At 57.0% G+C, this 17,073-nt stretch overlaps 2 protein-coding genes across 3 annotated transcripts; both read left to right on the forward strand.

The window, feature by feature from the left end:
- Positions 1-1,918: 1,918 nt before the first annotated feature.
- Positions 1,919-7,334, forward strand: SYT5 (synaptotagmin 5). The gene is made up of 8 exons (XM_055551574.1): positions 1,919-2,053; positions 2,605-2,777; positions 4,609-4,728; positions 4,844-5,011; positions 5,319-5,486; positions 5,683-5,800; positions 6,065-6,198; positions 6,775-7,334. Exons 1-8 carry the CDS (start codon positions 1,975-1,977, stop codon positions 6,973-6,975), a joined length of 1,161 nt encoding a protein of 386 aa, XP_055407549.1. The 5' UTR covers positions 1,919-1,974; the 3' UTR covers positions 6,976-7,334.
- Positions 7,335-9,963: 2,629 nt separating this feature from the next.
- Positions 9,964-16,348, forward strand: DNAAF3 (dynein axonemal assembly factor 3). Of its 2 annotated transcripts, XM_055553139.1 has the most exons (11): positions 9,964-10,091; positions 10,355-10,497; positions 10,852-10,945; positions 12,785-12,942; positions 13,223-13,405; positions 13,694-13,819; positions 13,911-14,033; positions 14,397-14,526; positions 15,168-15,282; positions 15,452-15,526; positions 15,611-16,348. In XM_055553139.1, the coding sequence occupies exons 1-11, from the start codon at positions 10,007-10,009 to the stop codon at positions 16,017-16,019; spliced, it is 1,641 nt and encodes a 546-aa protein (XP_055409114.1). In that variant the 5' UTR covers positions 9,964-10,006; the 3' UTR covers positions 16,020-16,348. The 2 variants fall into 2 exon arrangements, with proteins under 2 accessions (XP_055409114.1, XP_055409113.1); XM_055553138.1 differs by lacking the exons at positions 9,964-10,091; positions 10,355-10,497; positions 10,852-10,945; positions 12,785-12,942 and having other exon boundaries at positions 13,008-13,405; positions 15,171-15,282.
- The last annotated feature ends 725 nt before the right edge of the window (positions 16,349-17,073 follow it).

Raw genomic sequence — 17,073 nt, forward strand, 5'->3', positions numbered from 1 at the left:
CACCCGTCCCCACAGTGGATTTCTGGGTCTGGAAATAATATAATATTGAGGTGGGTTCCTGATGTATAGGTACTGAGGCAAAGGTCCCAGGAAGGTAGCTACAGGGATTCACAATTGGCACCTGAAAATGTAGGTTTGGACAGTTGAGTCTTTCCGAGAAGGCCCAGGGTGTGGGCAGTGTGGGCTCCGTGCCCTGAGCTAGGAGCATGGAGGCTTGCCTTCTGGGCCTGGCCCTAGGGGAACTTAGAGGGTGGAGTGAAGCCGATTTGCCGGTGAATTTCAGGCTTAGTCTCCTGTCTAGATATCTGAATACCCTGGCCTCCAGAGAGGGTCTTCTGGGTCCTAGAACCTGGTATCTTGGCGCCCGGTTCTGTGGGCAGCCGCGGAGTCTGAGGTGGAGAGAAGCGGGCTGGATGCCAGGATGGCTAGACTAGAAGGCAGAATATCCTCGGGACCAGGATAAATATCCGTGGGCGCCCTGGTGGTTCCAGGCTAGGGGGCTAGACGAGGGGCTGGGCGGCCTCTCCACCTACGGAATACGCACGCGCGCGCGCGCGCACACACACACACACACACACACACAGGCTCTCTCTCACACTCATATACGGAGGCACACACGCACATACACCGGGGTGGCTCCATTCGGCCGCGCCCCCGCCCCGCAGCGCTCCGCGATCAGCACCGGGGACAGCGCCAGTCACCCGCGTGCGGGGGCGGGGTCCGGGCGGGGCCGGCTCCTCTGTGTCTCTCCGGAGGGTCCTGTCTAGCTGCCGCACAGGTAGGAGCCGCTGGGACCCCCTCCCCAAGCTCCATCCTCATTCCCATCCGTAGAGAGATGCCGTGCGCGCGCGCGCGCGTGTGTGTGTGCAGTGGAGGGGATACCGGGGGAGACCAACAGATGGAGGGGGAGGGCTAGAGCCTGATTCGGAGAGAATGGGACTTAGAGACATGTGTGGAGACAAAGAGCCACAAGGAAGGGAGGCGCAGGCGTGGAGACAAAGAGCCACAAGGAAGAGAGGCGCAGGCGGGGGAGAGGGTGCAAGACCTCGGTAGACGGGGACCAAACAGGCAGAAGCCAGCCAACCCAGACTGGGGAGCGGCGGGCAGCCGGTGGGGAGATGGACAGAAATAGGGAAGGCGTCGGTTTGGAGAAGAATGGAGGCCCAGGCGGTCACGAGGACAGGTGTGAAGACAGAGCTCGGGGTGCGCGGGAGAGACAAGGGGCGCACGGGCGAGACAAACCGGCTGAAAAGAATGCGGGGGCCCAGCCAAGGCAGCAGGGCAGACGCCCGACGCCCACATTCCCCGCAGGAGTGGGGGACGGAGGGCAGCCTGAGTCTTCACGTCCCGTTCCGGGGTAGGTGTGCAGGGAGGAGCCAGCTGTGGGCGCGAGCACGGATCGGCAAGGCCGAGTCCTCCCCAGCTCCACCTGTCTCGGGTGTCAGGGTCTGGGGTCCCAGGCGGAACAGGGCTCCGAACCCGCTCGCCCTGCTGGGACTCCGCTTGTGTGCGTAAGCCCCGCCCGTTGTCTTAGCAACAGGCCGTTGCCGGGGCAACCACCACTCCCTTCAGCCCGCCCGAGCCAAGCCAACCGTTGCTCTGGGCAACCCGGTGCGCCGGTTCCCACGCCCGTCTTCGCCCACGACTGGTTCAGGACCCGGGGAAGGGCAAGAAAGGAGCAGAAGTCATCGGGACTGGATTCCTGGGGGGCCTAAAGGGAGGGGGCATCCCTTTGGACGGGAACGTGCTCCGGGAACCCACGCCTAGCCTCCGCCCTCCGTAGCTGGAAGGATAAAACTACAACTCCCAGTATGCCTCGCGGCAGTCGATCGGTTCCCACACGGCCGCCCGCCCAGAGGGCCGATGGGAGTTGTAGTTCTTTGTTGTTCGGCGGGTTCAATGGACTCATAGGGTGGGTGTAGGAGATAAGGCGTTTGGGTGCCTCCGCAGGAAGAACCATAAGACCTCGCCGTCATGTTCCCGGAGCCCCCAACACCCGGGCCTCCATCGCCCGACACGCCTCCTGACTCGAGTCGCATCAGCCACGGCCCCGGTGAGTGAGACCCGGGGCGGAGTGGAGGGAAAGCCTCGTAGGGATTCTCGGGGGCGGGATCTGGATCGGGTGTTTTCAGGTTGGTGGGCTGGAAAATGCGGGTGAGGTCATAGTAGGAATCCTGGATTGGAATCTAAATGAAATGAATAAGGAACAGGTTTGCAAGAAAATGAAGATCCACATCAAGGGTGTGGAATGGAATGGAACCTTGGATTGGTGAATTGGAAGGTCCATCTCTCCCTTCTTTTAAACATAGGGAGACTCGGGGAGAGGTTAAACCTTCTTAAAGCACAGGGGTTGGGCAGAAAAATTAGAATGAGGGTAGAAGAGGAGGTAGAACTAATAAGCAAGAAAATCCAGATGGTGTCAGCCTGCCATGAGGCTTCAGTTTTATATATGAGATGAGCTGGAAGGAAAACATGGGAATAAAATGGAATGGACATGGCTGGAGGGAAAACAAGGCCGGGATTTCAGCTAGCACACGGTCCAGGTCTGAATGACCGGGTTGCTTCTCCGGACCTCAGTGTTTGCTGTTTCCATGCCCTCTGCAGTGCCCCCCTGGGCTCTGGCCACCATCGTGCTGGTCTCAGGCTTCCTCGTCTTCAGCTGCTGTTTCTGTCTCTACCGGAAGCGTTGTCGGAGGCGGATGGGCAAGAAGAGCCAGGCCCAAGCCCAGGTTCACCTTCAGGAAGTGAAGGAGCTGGGCCGGAGCTACATAGACAAGGTGTGGACTGACCCAGTCCCTCAGCCCTGGCCGTTTCTGTGCCCATGCTCCTCTCAATAGCCCAGCGGCTCCCCTGTGTGTCTAGCCCTAAAGTGGATCTGGGGACCTGGAGATGAACCAGACATTCACAAGAACCTCCAATCAGATGGGGAAGTCAGACATTCACACAGACATTCACACAGACATTCACAACACAGGACAGTATGTGCCACATTAGAAGCAGTATGGGGCATATGGGAGCACAGAGAAACCAACCAGCTGACAGCCCAGAGGGTCTGAGAAGGCTTCCCAGAGGTGATTTCTGTGTTGAGACCCAGAGGGACTCAGTTAACTGAGAGCAGAGAGAATGACATTCTACCTCAAAGGAAGAGCACGTGCTGAGGCTTGGAGTCCAGATTCTGAGGGATATTTGGAGAACAAACTCGGTTTTCACAATAGCTGGGATATAGCATAAAGGTATACTGTACTCTAGGCTTCCCAGGTGGCTCCAGTGTTAAAGAACCTGTCTGCCAATACAGTAGACATAAGAGACATGGGTTTGATCCCTGGGTTGGGAAGATCCCCTGGAGGAGGGCACAGCAACACACTCCAGTGTTCTTGCCTGGAGAATCCCGTGAATGGAGGAGCCTGATGGGCTACAGTCCATGGGGTCACAAAGAGTCAGACACAACTGAAGCGACTTAGCACACATGCATATATTCTGTGTTTGAGGGTGAAGCTTCTAAAGAGCTCAGTGGTACCCACGTAATGAAGGGAACTGGGAGCCACAGAAGTTTTGAGCGAGAGAGGGACAAGGTCACATGGGCTTTAAGATGAATCCCCTGGAGCCCACGTGGAGGACAGATCTGGCAAGGAGACAAAGGAGGAGGTTGTAGGGCAGTCGGAGAGGTTGATGCAAACATGAGTAGGAAGAGGCCATTGGCGCGGAAAGCTAAAGGTTCAGGTATCTGAACATTATACCTCTGAATGCAGAGCGGAATGAGGCTCTCCTGGGAGCCAGAGAGTCCTAGGTTTCCAACCCAGAGTAACCGGCTCTGTGACCTTGAGAAATTTACTGTCTCTGAGCCTCGAGGTCGTAGTCCATAACTAGTGTTTCCTCTCCTCCCTTTTCAACAAATAGCTGTTATAATTATCACCCGTAAGGGATGCCCTTTAGGGTCCTGGTGTCCAGTCTCCAGCCCTCTCTCCTAAAGCCGGTAGCTCCAAACCCGGTCAGCATCAGAATCACTTCGGGTGCTTGATGAAATGCAAGTCCTGGATCTTGCACCAGACTTACTGAGTCAGAATCTCTGAAGTGAAGGCATTCTACCACACTACTAGTACTACTATTCACATTACATTTAGAAAATCAGTGACTAGAAGTCTTATGACTTCGTTGTGCTAGTTTAGAATGGCAAATATGCGCCAGACGTGCCATTTTCCCTCCATGTTTTTCCGTCCAAGATCACTAATCAACGTGGCAATTTGGACCATCACCCCAATACATCCATTAACGTGTGAACTAAAATCTGCGTCCATCCTGTAGGCAGCGAGACGCTGTCAGCGCTTGTTCTTTTAGTCTAGGCATGACAAACACACTGCCTGTGCGTCACCGCATGTGTGCTACCGGTAGCAGACATCACTAATCAAACACTGACCAGCATACCACTTTGTGTGTTGCCAAGGCGCGCCGCCGCCTGTGGCAGACATCACTAGTCAAACACCGACTCTGCTTAGCTTGCAAACGTTCAGGTTTAGCCAGAGGGTTCTGTGAGTCTCCCTTGGCTTCGGGGCCTGGAGGACACCACTGTCAGGGGAGGAGTTCACATGCCCTTGCCCCTGGCTCCCTAAGGTGCAGCCAGAAGTGGAGGAGCTGGAGCCGACGCCCTCGGGGCCAGGGCTGCAGGTGGCTGAGAAGAATGAACTAGGACGACTGCAGTACTCACTGGACTATGATTTCCAGACCGGTCAGGTGGGTGTGGAGACGGAGGGAAGCTTTGGACGGGAGGGCGCCGGGAGTTCTGGTCCCTTATTGGAGGAGGTTCCAGAAGGGAAGCTGAGACTAGGGTCCTCTCATCACTGTCCAGCTGCTGGTGGGCATCGTGCAAGCTGAGGGACTGGCAGCCTTGGACATAGGTGGCTCCTCTGATCCCTACGTGCGGGTCTACCTGCTACCAGACAAACGGAGGCGGCACGAGACCAGGGTGCATCGGCAGACGCTGAACCCTCACTTTGGGGAGACTTTTGCCTTCAAGGTGAGCTCGTGGCCTCAGGGCTCCGTGCCCGGCAGCCCGTCCCCAGTCTAGAACACTGGCGCCACAGTCCCTTCAGCTTTTACTGGTGGCAGCTACCACCAGCTCTGTGGACTATTCCACTGGACCCTGTGCTGTCCCTTCGAGAGCAGTGGTGGCCCCTGGACTGCTCCGCTGGCCCTTGGGCTGTCCCATTTGGGCTCCATGGACACCCCCGACTCTTTGGCCTCCCACTGCCCACACTCACCGCTTTCCACGTGGATGTGTTGCGCCTCACTTTGTGCTTTCTCTGCGCCCGCCCCTCACCCAGGTCCCCTACGTGGAGCTGGGGGGCCGGGTCCTCGTCATGGCGGTGTACGACTTCGACCGCTTCTCCCGCAACGACGCCATCGGGGAGGTGCGAGTCCCCATGAGCTCCGTGGACTTGGGGCGGCCAGTGCTGGCCTGGCGCGAGCTGCAGGCGGCGCCTCGCGAGGAGGTGAGCGCTCGTGGCCACGCCCCCACGGCTGGGCCCTCCCACCCCAGGCCCAGGCCAATCAGAGCACAGGCGTCCGGGTCGGGGCGGGGCTCGCTCCGGACCGTACCATTCCGAGCCGAGGGGGCGGGAAGGAAGGTCGCAGAGGGGCTGCGGGCGGAGCCCGGGCTCCGGGGACCGGTTCCTCTTTCTCTCTCAGCAGGAGAAACTAGGAGACATCTGCTTCTCCCTCCGCTATGTCCCCACGGCCGGGAAGCTCACCGTCATCGTCCTGGAGGCCAAAAACCTGAAGAAGATGGACGTCGGGGGGCTGTCAGGTGTGCGGGAAGCCGCAAACGACGGCGGTGTTGGGCGGAGCCGGGTCGCAGACTGAGGCTCCCGCAGTTTCTGGGTCCCCGAGGGTCTCACCGGGGAGAGGAAGGTCCAGGCTGCCGTGGACGATTTAGATTTGATTTGGGCACAGAGAGAGGGGGGCCTTGAGGTGTCCGTGGGCTGTCTCTATGTTGAAGAAGAGCCTCGGGCATTCTCCCTGGACTCAGCAGAGTGAGGGGAGCTGTAAGATTCCTCCTCCCTCCCCCCAGATCCGTATGTCAAGGTCCACCTGCTGCAGGGCGGCAAAAAGGTGCGGAAGAAGAAAACCACCATCAAGAAGAACACTCTGAACCCCTATTACAACGAGGCCTTCAGCTTTGAAGTGCCCTGTGACCAGGTCCAGGTGAGGGCACACCTACCCACCACCCCTGCCAGAGCAGCCTTTTCCCTGAGCCCCAGGCCCTTAGAAACCCCCGTTGCTAAGGCAGGAGAGCCTCCTTAGCAGCCCCTAGGAGCCAGGTCTTGGGGGTCTAATTGTGTTCTCAGTCTCAGTTTCCCCGATGAGGACCAGGAAGCCCCGCCCACCCAAGCAAGACGGGATGCCCAGCTCCCATAGGAGCTCTGGATACTGAGAAAAAGAGACTCGCAACCCTAAGGCCAGGCCCACCCACCCATTTAACAGTCTTGAAGATGTGCCCCCATTAGGACCTTGCACCCTAAGGAGCCTCTGAGCAACAGAGGTCCTGAGGGTTTATCTGCTTTAAAACCTGGTCGCAGGAAGACTCCAGTGCACTCCTGTAACCATCCAGCAGGGCCCTCACACCCTCCCTCTCCCAGCTCCAGATGAAGCCTTAGCCCAGGCACCTATGGAGGCTCCCCAGAACTCAGGGAGGGGGTCTCCTTAGCAATGATAACAGAGCCCCTCCGTGTGCGTTGTTACCCCACTTTCTGTCTCCTCTTCCTCCCCTGCCCAACCCAGAAGGTGCAGGTGGAGCTGACTGTGCTGGACTACGACAAACTGGGCAAGAACGAGGCCATCGGGAGGGTGGCCGTAGGGGCAGCGGCCGGGGGGGCTGGCCTGCGGCACTGGGCAGACATGCTGGCCAACCCCCGGCGGCCCATCGCCCAGTGGCACTCGCTGCGGCCCCCTGACCGAGTGAGGCCGCCGCCAGCACCCTGATGCCCACCCTCAAGCCCCTGACCCCAGGCCCCTGCTCAAAGCCACGCCCATGCCCACCTTTAAGGCCAACACCCACCACTCTACCCGTTCCTGCCTTCTCCCCCACCATTATGCCAATCATGATAACTTGCCAACTCCCCGGATACAGCACATACCCAGAAGCCCCAAGGGCCCCTGGGGAAAGGGAGGCAGTCTGGCCTCCCCCGACCCCAGGGTCCCGCCCTCTGCTTTGACAATCAGTGATCCCAACCTACTATCCCCGTGGCTCCCAATGCCCCCTTTCTGCACAGGATCACCCACTCCTGCCCCCAGTCTGATTCCTGCACCACTCCTGGGACCAAATAAATACTCAGCAACTCTGCTGGCCTGGACCGAATCTCCCTGATGGGGGTGCACAGGGGTGGGGGCTGGGAACCCAAGTGGGGCCCTCCAGGGGTGGGATCACACAAGGGCGAGGACAGGGCTGCCCATCCTGGAAATACACACAGAACCTCACCCACCCACTCACCACCCCTTCATCCATCCACCCTGTCACCAACCCACTCTCCCATTCACTTCTTCATCGGTTCATTCACTCAGCCCTCAAAGCTTGTTTCCTCATCTGAAAAAATCGTGATAATGGTAATACCTACTGCATGTTTGCTCTGAGGAGTCAGTGAGAATTCGCTTAGTTAATCATGAAATTTATCTGCTCCCTTGCCCATGATTTATGTAGATTTTCATACCCATATTTCCCTCCCTTTTTTTCCCCTTCCTTTCATCATCTGGGGTGCAGTTTCAATCTCTGGTCAGGGAACTAGGATCTCAGAAGGCATGTGTCATCAGTCAGTCAGTTCAGTTGCTCAGTCGTGTCCGACTCTTTGTGACCCATGGACTGCAGCATGCCAGGCGTCCCTGTCCATCACCAACTCCCAGAGCCTACTCAAACTTATGTCCATCGAGTCAGTGATGCCATCCAACCATCTCATCCTCTGTCTTCCCCTTCTTCTCCCGCCTTCAATCTTTCCCAGCATCAGGGTCTTTCCCAATGAGTCAGTTCTTCACATCAGGTGGCCAAAATGCGCCCCCCCCAAAAAAAAGAGACACAGCCAAGAGCCAGATCATGTAGGCGCTAGGAGATAAATCTAAGGAGCTGGGATTGTATGTACCTGCAGTGAGGACCCTCAGGAGGTTTTAGAGGGAAGTGGCATGCTTAGTCTACTTTTAAGATTCCTCTGGCTCCTCTGTGGAGGAAGTGTTTTGGGGAGTGGTGGTGATGAGGATGAAAGGCAGTAAGCCTCGCTGGAGAAAGTCAGCATCTGGGGCTCCAGTGGGCTGAGGGACTAGAACCCCGGAGGGACTCAGCCATCATTTCCTTCCCAGCACCAGGACTGTCCTCACCAGGCAGACAGACCCCCATTCAGTCCACCACTCGCCTGCTGACTGCATGTTACCGTTCCCACTTTACAGAGAGGGAAATGGAGGCACAGAAAAGGTGACTGACTTGTCTAAATTCATGCAGCTGGGTGAGGAGAGGAGGCAGAGAGCCAGCGCTCCGTGGGTGTTGTTCCCTGAGCTGAGTGGTGGGGATGATCTAGAGACATGTCTCACTTGAGTCCCTGACCTTGTGGGACTCCCAGACAGGTCAACTCATTGTATCGAATTGCAAGGGGGATTCTTAACCACTGGGCCACCAGGGAAGCCCTTACTGCAATTTAAGAAAAATCCAAACTAATACAAAAAGAAATCCAAGACAGAAAAATATTAAAAAATTAATGGCAGGATCTGACCCTTCACTTGGGTCTCTCTGCCCTAGTCTAATCCTGGCCCTGTTGTAATAAAAGTTTATTTACAAAAGTAGATAGCCTGTGGTCATAGTTTGCCAATTTCATGTCTTAAACGACTGCCTTAAAACAGCATTTTCTTCCTACAGGTACAATAGTTGTAACTAACCTTGAGACCATTGATAATAGTAAAATAAAATAGGAAGTGGTGAATTTTGAGTATGGCTACTTTTATTTAATGTATTTTACTGAATTTAAATTTTAGTAATTAATTTGGTAAAACTAATTTTTAGTAATGATTGTGTGTAACAACCAGGTCACAAAGTTCCCTAAAATTCAGCAACCAGGGGCCAGTGCTAGCTGGTCCCAGCACTTGGCTGTGTTTCCCACCTGGTAAGAGAAGTCCTGTGTGGTAGAGCCAGGGTGAGAGGGAAAATGGGGACATAGAAGTGTACAGTTTGAGGTCTGCTGCTGCTGCTGCTAAGTCGCTTCAGTCGTGTCCGACTCTGTGCGACCCCATAGACAGCAGCCCACCAGGCTCCCCCGTCCCTTGGATTCTCAAGGCAAAAACACTGGAGTGGGTTGTCATTTCCTTCTCCAATGCGTGAAAGTGAAGTCGCTCAGTCGTGTCCGACTCTTAGCGAGCCCATAGACTGCAGCCTACCAGGCTCCTCTGTCCGTGGGATTTTCCAGGCAAAAGTACTGGAGTGGGGTGCCATTGCCTTATCCGAGTTTGAGGTCTAGTTCACCTCATTTTAACTTGGGTTTATGAAGATTCGGTTCCGTTCTGTCTAAATGTTGGATCGGTCCAGGCCTTCTGCTTCAAGTAATTTGGACCGCCCCAGGCTCCGTCCCAGCCTCTCCTGGCCCCGCCCCTTCTCCAGCTCTGTTGTCATGACGACCGCGTCCTCAAGCCCTCAAGCCCACAAGCCCGGGTGGTCGTCCGTCAGCGCTTCCATTGGCCAAAAGTTCGCATCCGGCAGGTCTCGCTCACTCTCATTGGCCAGTTGATCGCGGCGGTGCCAATCCGCACACTCCCATTGGCCGAATGATTGAAAAGGGCGGGGACTATGGGCAGCAGTTGAGGAGGGCCCTTCGGACCTTAGCGCAGCCCAGAGCAGGGAGGGAGGGGGTGTCTCGGGTTATTTGGAAGGATAAAGGTGAGGCGGGTGTGGAAGGGGCGAGAAGTCGGGGCAGGTCCGAGGGGAACGGGTGGGCAACGGAGACTCGATGTTTGGGGATTCCCAGGTTATCCGGACCGCACGGCGATGACTACGCCGGCAGGCTCGGGCACGGGCTTTGGCTCTGTGTCCTGGTGGGGCCTGTCCCCGGCAGTGGACCTGCAGGCTGAGAGTGAGTCCCCCGCTCAGGATCACAAATCTTGCGACGCAGCCGCTGCCTTCACAGCCTGGCAGACAGCGCGCTAACGTTCTCGGGGGCTCCAAGGGCGCCCCCCGCCCAGTGGGCAGCCTAGATGCCTCTGTGGACTCCGAGTTCCGGAACGCTTAGAGGCACAGCTCCGGTTGAAACCGAGGCCAGGGGTCCAAGTCCTGCTGAGGGTGGCTGCAGGGGACGCTCTCCAGGCCGCAAACTCCAGCCTGCTATCATCTTATCAGGTCCTCCTGTGGATCCAGATTCGCAGGCCGATACAGAGCACGAGACCCCCGAGCTAAATGTCCTGCTGTTGGGTTCAGTGGATGGGCGGCACCTGCTACGGACCTTGGCCCGGGCAGCTCTCTGGCCTCGAAGGAGGTTCCACGTGAGCTGGGATTATGGGGTCTTGGAAGGAGGAGGATGAAGATGAGAGCCCAGTTTCCTGAGTCCTTGAGGGAGGAGGGAGCTGGGGACCCAGACTCCTAGGTCCTGGGGAAGGATGGGGCTGGAGTTGGGGGCTCCTGGGTTGAAGTGGGGGAAGTGTCTAAAGATGGGGCCTCCTGAGTAGTGATGGAGAGGAGGGTTCTGAGTGCCCACGTTTCTGTGATTGAAAGAGCGGGACTGGTGCACGAGCCTCCGGGGTCCTGTGGGAGGAGGGGGCTGAGGTTTCCCACTCCTGGGTCTTTTGGGAGCCAGGGACACAGATCTCAGAATTGTTCTTCCCTGCCCATCCTTTTAGTTTTATGTGCTGGAGAATAATCTGGAAGCTGTAGCCCGACACATACTGATCTTAAGCCTAGCCCTGGAGGATCCTGAGAAGATGGGGCTGCAAGGTCAGCAAAGACCCAGGCCATCTGGCCCCCAGCCCCTTCCCCCTTCCTGCAGGAGTTCAGGCATTTCAATGGTGAAATTAAGCACGATGCACATTGTTCCCTATTCCATCACTTGCTCACTCACTTGGTAGCCCTGTCAGCCTCAGCTCTTCCTACCTTTGAAATGGGGCTAAAAAGAATGCCTCCGAGAATCATTCAGAGAATTCCAGAAGGTAATCCACATAAAACTCTCAGAACTGTGCATAACACAGTGTAAGCATTCAAAACCTCCTGATGAGGGAGAAGCCCAAAAGAGATCCAGGGACTTCCTGAGAGGTCATGAGTCCCCCGGATGTGGGGACCATTTGGCTGAGCTGAGTTCTGTCCTGCCCAAAGCCTCCCTCAGGCCTGAGTCTCCCCTAGTGAGAGGTATGAACCCCAGGGAATCTGCCTGGAGGAGGCATCCTTGGAAGTGAGACTATAACAAGGAAAGGGGAGGAGGAGGATTTGGGTGGGAAATTGACTATTTTCCAGTAACAAAAACTTCAGCTTGGTGCCTAGAGCCAATCGTTTCCCCCTAGACTCAGGTAGGCTGTGTTCAAATTCTGACTCTGCTTGCTGTGTGACCTTGGGCTAGTGTCTATCTCTTTCTGGGCTTCTGTTTCTACATTTATAAAATGAAGATCCTAAAAGTTCTTCCGCCATAGAATTCTTATAAGGGTTTAATGAAAAAAAAAAAAAAATGCATGGCTCCTGGCTTATGATATAGACTCCACACATATTAGTGATTATTGTTACCATGGTTAAGGATGGTAGGTGTCATTAACAGCCCAGGGTTTCAGAAGACATTGCACAGATTTCTTAATGCACCTTGTAAAGGCTCTTAAACTAGAACTTATCTAACCAAACTAAAAGTATATCGTTCTGTCTTATAAGGTTCTTAAACAACTAAAATGAAACTATATATTGATATCGATATATATTGTGTATACAACTAAAGGTAAATAGTTCTGTCTTAGTCACTCTGCTGCTGCTGCTACTAAGTTGCTTCAGTTGTGTCCGACTCTGTGCGACCCCATAGATGGCAGCCCACCAGATTCCCCCGTCCCTGGGATTCTCCAGGCAAGAACACTGGAGTGGGTTGCCATTTCCTTCTCCAATGCGTGAAAGTGAAGTCGCTCAGTCGTGTCTGACTCTTAGCGACCCCACTGGACTGTAGCCCACCAGGCTCCTCCGTCCATGGGATTTTCCAGGCAAGAGTAGAGTACTGGAGTGGGGTGCCATTGCCTTCTCCAGTCTTAGTCGTGTCCAACTCTTTGCAACCCTATGGACTGTAGCCTGCCAGGCTCCTGTGTCTATGGGATTTCCCAAGCAGGAATATTGGACGGGGTTGTCATTCCCTTCTCCAGGGGATCTTCCTGATCCAGGGATCGAACCCTGGTCTCCTGTATTAGCAGGCAGATTATTTCCTGCTGAGCCACCGGGGAAGCCCTAGTTCTGTCTTACAGGATTCTGCTAACACACATAAATCTTCATCTCCATCTCTATATAACCTTTCCTTTTTTTTTTTTTTTTTAACCTTTCCTTTTGTAAGGCAAGAGAAACTTAAGCAGGAAATTCAGGATTGGGGTTACCTGCGGGGCGGTGGGTTGGTAGGAATAGGCGAGGAGACCCAGGTGAGGTGTAAGTTACTCTTCATGTTTTAGCTTTTGGGATGGGTGGGGGACTTGCCTGGGTCCGCCATGTTCATTACACGACTATGAAAGAATACCATCTCTATAAAGTGGCGTCGCCGTCACGGATCTCACGTGTGGACTCACCCCTCTGCTCCCTCCATTATTTTCTCCCTACTCCCTGCAGAGAGAAGCGAGACCTTCCTGGAGGTGTGGGGGAACGCGCTGCTGCGCCCCCCGGTGGCCGCCTTCGTGCGCGCCCAGGCCGGCCGCCTGGCTCACCTGGTGCCGGAACCTGACCGCCTGGCGGAGCAGCTGCCTTGGCTCAGCCTGGGCGCCCTCAAGGTGCCTCCGCGCGGCCTCCGACAGTCCCCGCCCGGGGCCCGGGTGGCGGCCGGGCCGTCCAACAGGGTCTGAGTGGATGGAGCGGCCTGAGGGCTCCCCGGCTCCCACCGGGCCATATGGCCCAGGGGGTGGCCTCTGCTCTCAGAGCCTCGGTCCCTTCAGCGGAGAGCCGCGAGAATCGTTTCCCACGCCCCGCGGAGGAAGGGAGGGTCGGGGGAGACGCCACGTTCCCTGCAGCCCCCTCTCCCTCGTTCTCCCCCACACCGGCCTGGCCGCGCAGTTCCGCGAACGCGACGCCCTGGAGGCCGTGTTCCGTTTCTGGGCCGGAGGGGAGAAGGGGCCGGAGGCTTTCCCCGTGAGCCGCCTATGGGACTCGAGGCTGCGCCAGTACCTGGGCTCCCGGTACGACGCCCGGCACGGCGTCAGCGACTGGGACCTGCACATGAAGCTGCACGACCGCGGGGTGAGGGCTGGGGGGCGGGGCTGGGGTCCCGGGTCCTGGGGGTGGAGGAGGCGGGCCTGGGGTCCCGGTCCCGGGGGTGGAGGAGGCGGGACTGGGGTCCCCTGTCCTGAGGGTGGAGGAGAAAGGGCTGGGCTCCCCTGTCCTGGGGGTGGAGGAGGAAGGGCTGGGGTCCCGGTCCTGGGGGTGGAGGAAGCGAGGCTGGGGTCTCGGGTCCCGGGGGTGGAGGAGGCGGGGCTGGGGCCGGTAAGTTTCACAGAGGCCTCTTTCCTCGCTCCCCGCTCCCTCCAGGCCCGAGTCATCCACACCCGCGAGTTCAGGCGCTGGAGGGACACGGGCGTCGCCTTTGAACTCAGAGACTCCAGCGCCTATCATGTGCCCAACCGGACCCTGGCGTCCGGTCGCCTCCTGAGCCACGTGCGTGCGCCCTGGCTGCTGCTGATTCTCGCGGCTGGGGAGCCCCAGAATCCGAGTTCCCCAACATTATCCTCTCTCCCTGCTTTCCCAGCGCGGGGAGCGCGTGGCAGCGCGCGGGTATTGGGGGGACATCGCCACGGGGCCCTTCGTGGCCTTCGGCATCGAAGCGGACGACGAGACCCTCCTGAGGACTAGCAACGGGCAGCCAGTCAAGGTTTGAGGCTGGAGGTGCTGGGGCCCGAGCGGGTACGCGAGGCCCCGCCCTGCCGCCCGGGCCCCGCCCCCGCCTCCAGGGCCCCACCCCCCGCCACCCGGGCCACACCCCCGCCGCCTGGGCCCCGCCCCTGCAGCCCAGGCCCCGCCCCCGCCCCTGCAGCCCGGGGCCCCGCCCCTCGCTACGTCCACGTGACAGCCCCACCCCTCTACTTCCCAGGCCCAGTCAGTGCGTCCGCCAGATGCCTTCTCTGGGGGTGGGGGTGGGGGCGTGGGAAGGGGAGCGTTCTTTAGGCCTCTCCAGTGCCACCGCGGCCCCGCGGTCCTAGCTCAGCGTCTGGCCACGCCCCTTCTACCCCCAAAGACCGCATGCGAGATCACCGAGCACAACGTGGCGGAGCTCTTCCGAGAGATGGCCAACTGGGGGCACCCGAAAGCAGCCGAGGGGGACCCGGAGCAGGTGCAGGGCGGCGCGGAGGGAAGCCCGGAGCCCGGTAAGCCGCGGACCCGGGCTGTTCCCTTGAGGTGGCAAGCGGGGCTGGGGCGCTCACATCTGGGAGAGAGCGGGACCCGGACCCTCGTCCCAGGCTTCAGGCTCCGGGTATTTGAAGTCCAAGCATGGACCGGTTCGGTGTCTAAAGCCTGGACAAGTGACCTCCCCTTCCCGACATCCGGTCTGTTTTTCACTCTTCTCTTTGAATTTCTCTCCCTTTTCCAACTCTTGACACCATTCTTACCATTCTGAATTCCAGTAGCAGGATTAGCAGAATTATGATTCCACGTGCAGATATTCAAGAGGCTGAGAACATTTTAACGAGCTTCTAGGTTTCAGATTATACCGTTGGAGAATCCCCCGACCCCAAATCTGGTCGTGCCTCCGCCTACCCATTACCTAGGTTGGCCCTCCCGGGTGAATTAATGACTTGTGTGGCTATGGGTCACCCACTCTCTTTTCTCCTCGTGAATCTCAGTTGCCTAGTCTGTAAAATGGGTTTCTGCCTGCCAGGCCAGTCTTCCCAGAAGTTTCCAGGGATCTACCCAAGAGAAAGGATGACAAAAGGCCTGAAGACGGACGAGGAGAGTCATCTCCAAGCTTCGAGTGTCTGCCTAACCCTGCCAATCTTCCCTTCCCCAGCAGCCCCTGCCCCGGAGCCCTTCACTGTCCACTTCCTGTCCCTCGATTCTGCCCACACCCTCCACCACAAGAGCTGCTACATGGGACAGTTCCAGCTCCTCTACGTGGCCTGTGGGTAAGAGGACCTGGGAGGCGCCCAGATCTTCCTCACCCAACCCCTCCTCCCTCAGACCCAGGAATCCAGGCCCCCAGACCCTCCTCAATTAGTGTCCAGGTCCCCAGCCTCTCTTCTTCGCTCAGAACCTCAAAGTCCGAGCCTCAGCCTTCCCCTTTTCTCTCCGCAGGATGGTCCATCTTCTCAGCCCAGAGCTGGGGGCCTGCGTGGCCCCCGGAGGACGCCTGATTGTCGAATTAGCCCAGTGAGCCAGCAGAGGGCAGGGCGGGCAACTTCCAGGCTGGGGGCGGAAAGCCGGGCCCCCTAACCCGCCACTTCCTGGTTCCAGGTTCCTAGTGGACCTGCGGCAGGAGCAGCTGCAGGCGTTCTCCAGCCGGGTCGGGGAGCTAGCACAAGCGGCTGGATTCGCCCCACAGTTGGGGGGCAAGCCCTCGGACACCTTCGCGCGCTTCTACAAGGCCGGGGACTCAGCTCCCGGCCATGAGGACCCGGCTGTGGAATCTGGGACTCCTCCCCCTGAAGTCCTGGCCCCTCCCCTTGAGGCAACCGACCCGCTCTCTGAGGACAGGACCCAGCCCCTTGAATCGGGGACCCCACCCTCTGAACCCCTCAAACTGACCTCAGAGTCTCAGGCTTCACTCTTGGAGGCTTCAGTTCCGCCCACAGGGAGTCAGGCCCCCAAATCAGAGAATCAGACTGTTTCTCCAGAAACCAAGTACCCCATCCCCGACATCTAACCTCCGGTCATAGAATGAGAATGCGCCTCTAGAATACTCAGTCACACGCTCAGCAGTCTCACTCGGCGCCAGAGGTGTCGCTAGCATTTCGGATTCCATTCCTGGGATTCTATATTTATTCCTAGAATTCTAGACTGTTCTCTTGAGTTCTGTCTTTCACGCCCAGACTCTGAAAACAGCCTGGAGATCTGGCCTTGGGGCTCTGCTCAGGCCCTCTGCGTGGTCCCCTTGACTCCAGGCGTCCCATTCCTAACTGGGGGCTGGGGGTGTCGCCTCTCACAGGCTGGTCTACCCTCAGGTGGTCCAAGTAAAGAGAACCAAGAACTCTTCTCCAGGTGTCTGTGTCTTTCCTGTCTGTCTCCAAGAATAGGAGAGGGAGGGGATGTGGGGGGTGAGCAAGAGGTGAATTTTTATGTGCTACCTGCTGAAGCATATTAAAAAGCAGAGACATTACTTTGACAACAAAGGTCCGTCTAGTTAAGGCTATGGTTTTTCCAGTAGTCATGTATGGATGTAAGAGTTGGACTATAAAGAAAGCTGAGTGCTGAAAAATTGATGCTTTTGAACTGTGGTGTTGGAGAAGACTCTTGGGAGTCCCTTGGATTGCAAGGAGATCCAACCAGTCCATCCTAAAGGAAATCAGTCCTGAATATTCATTGAAAGGACTGATGTTGAAGCTGAAATTCCAATACTTTGGCCACCTGATGCGAAGAGCTGACTCATTTGAAAAGATCCTGATGCTGTGAAAGATTGAAGGTGGGAGGAGAAGGAGACGACAGAGGATGAGATGGTTGGATGGCATCACCGACTCAATGGGCATGAGTTGTGTAAACTCTGGGAGTTGGTGATGGACTGGTGTGCTGCAGTCCATGGGGTCGCAGAGTCGGACATGACTGAATGAATGAACTGCTGAAAGCCTGGGCACACCCCACACGTGTATCCTCAAGTAAATCAGCAAACTTTACTGATTGGGTAACAGGTTTGGGGCACTGAAACTGAGCATAACACGGTGAATAAGTTCCAGCCCTCAAGGAGACTGCAATTTAGGGAAGGC

This window comes from Bubalus kerabau, chromosome 17 (genome assembly GCF_029407905.1).
Source record: "Bubalus kerabau isolate K-KA32 ecotype Philippines breed swamp buffalo chromosome 17, PCC_UOA_SB_1v2, whole genome shotgun sequence".
Lineage (NCBI taxonomy): Eukaryota > Metazoa > Chordata > Mammalia > Artiodactyla > Bovidae > Bubalus > Bubalus kerabau.

Bases quoted from the DNA above. Each gene is read 5' to 3' on its own strand.
- SYT5 (XM_055551574.1), top strand. From the start codon at position 1,975: ATGTTCCCGGAGCCCCCAACACCCGGGCCTCCATCGCCCGACACGCCT. The intron at 2,054-2,604 runs GTGAGTGAGACC...TGCCCTCTGCAG, and splicing joins TCGCATCAGCCACGGCCCCG to TGCCCCCCTGGGCTCTGGCC. The intron at 5,012-5,318 runs GTGAGCTCGTGG...CCCCTCACCCAG, and splicing joins GGGAGACTTTTGCCTTCAAG to GTCCCCTACGTGGAGCTGGG.
- DNAAF3 (XM_055553139.1), top strand. From the start codon at position 10,007: ATGACTACGCCGGCAGGCTCGGGCACGGGCTTTGGCTCTGTGTCCTGG. The intron at 10,498-10,851 runs GTGAGCTGGGAT...CCATCCTTTTAG, and splicing joins GGCCTCGAAGGAGGTTCCAC to TTTTATGTGCTGGAGAATAA. The intron at 12,943-13,222 runs GTGCCTCCGCGC...CTGGCCGCGCAG, and splicing joins TCAGCCTGGGCGCCCTCAAG to TTCCGCGAACGCGACGCCCT.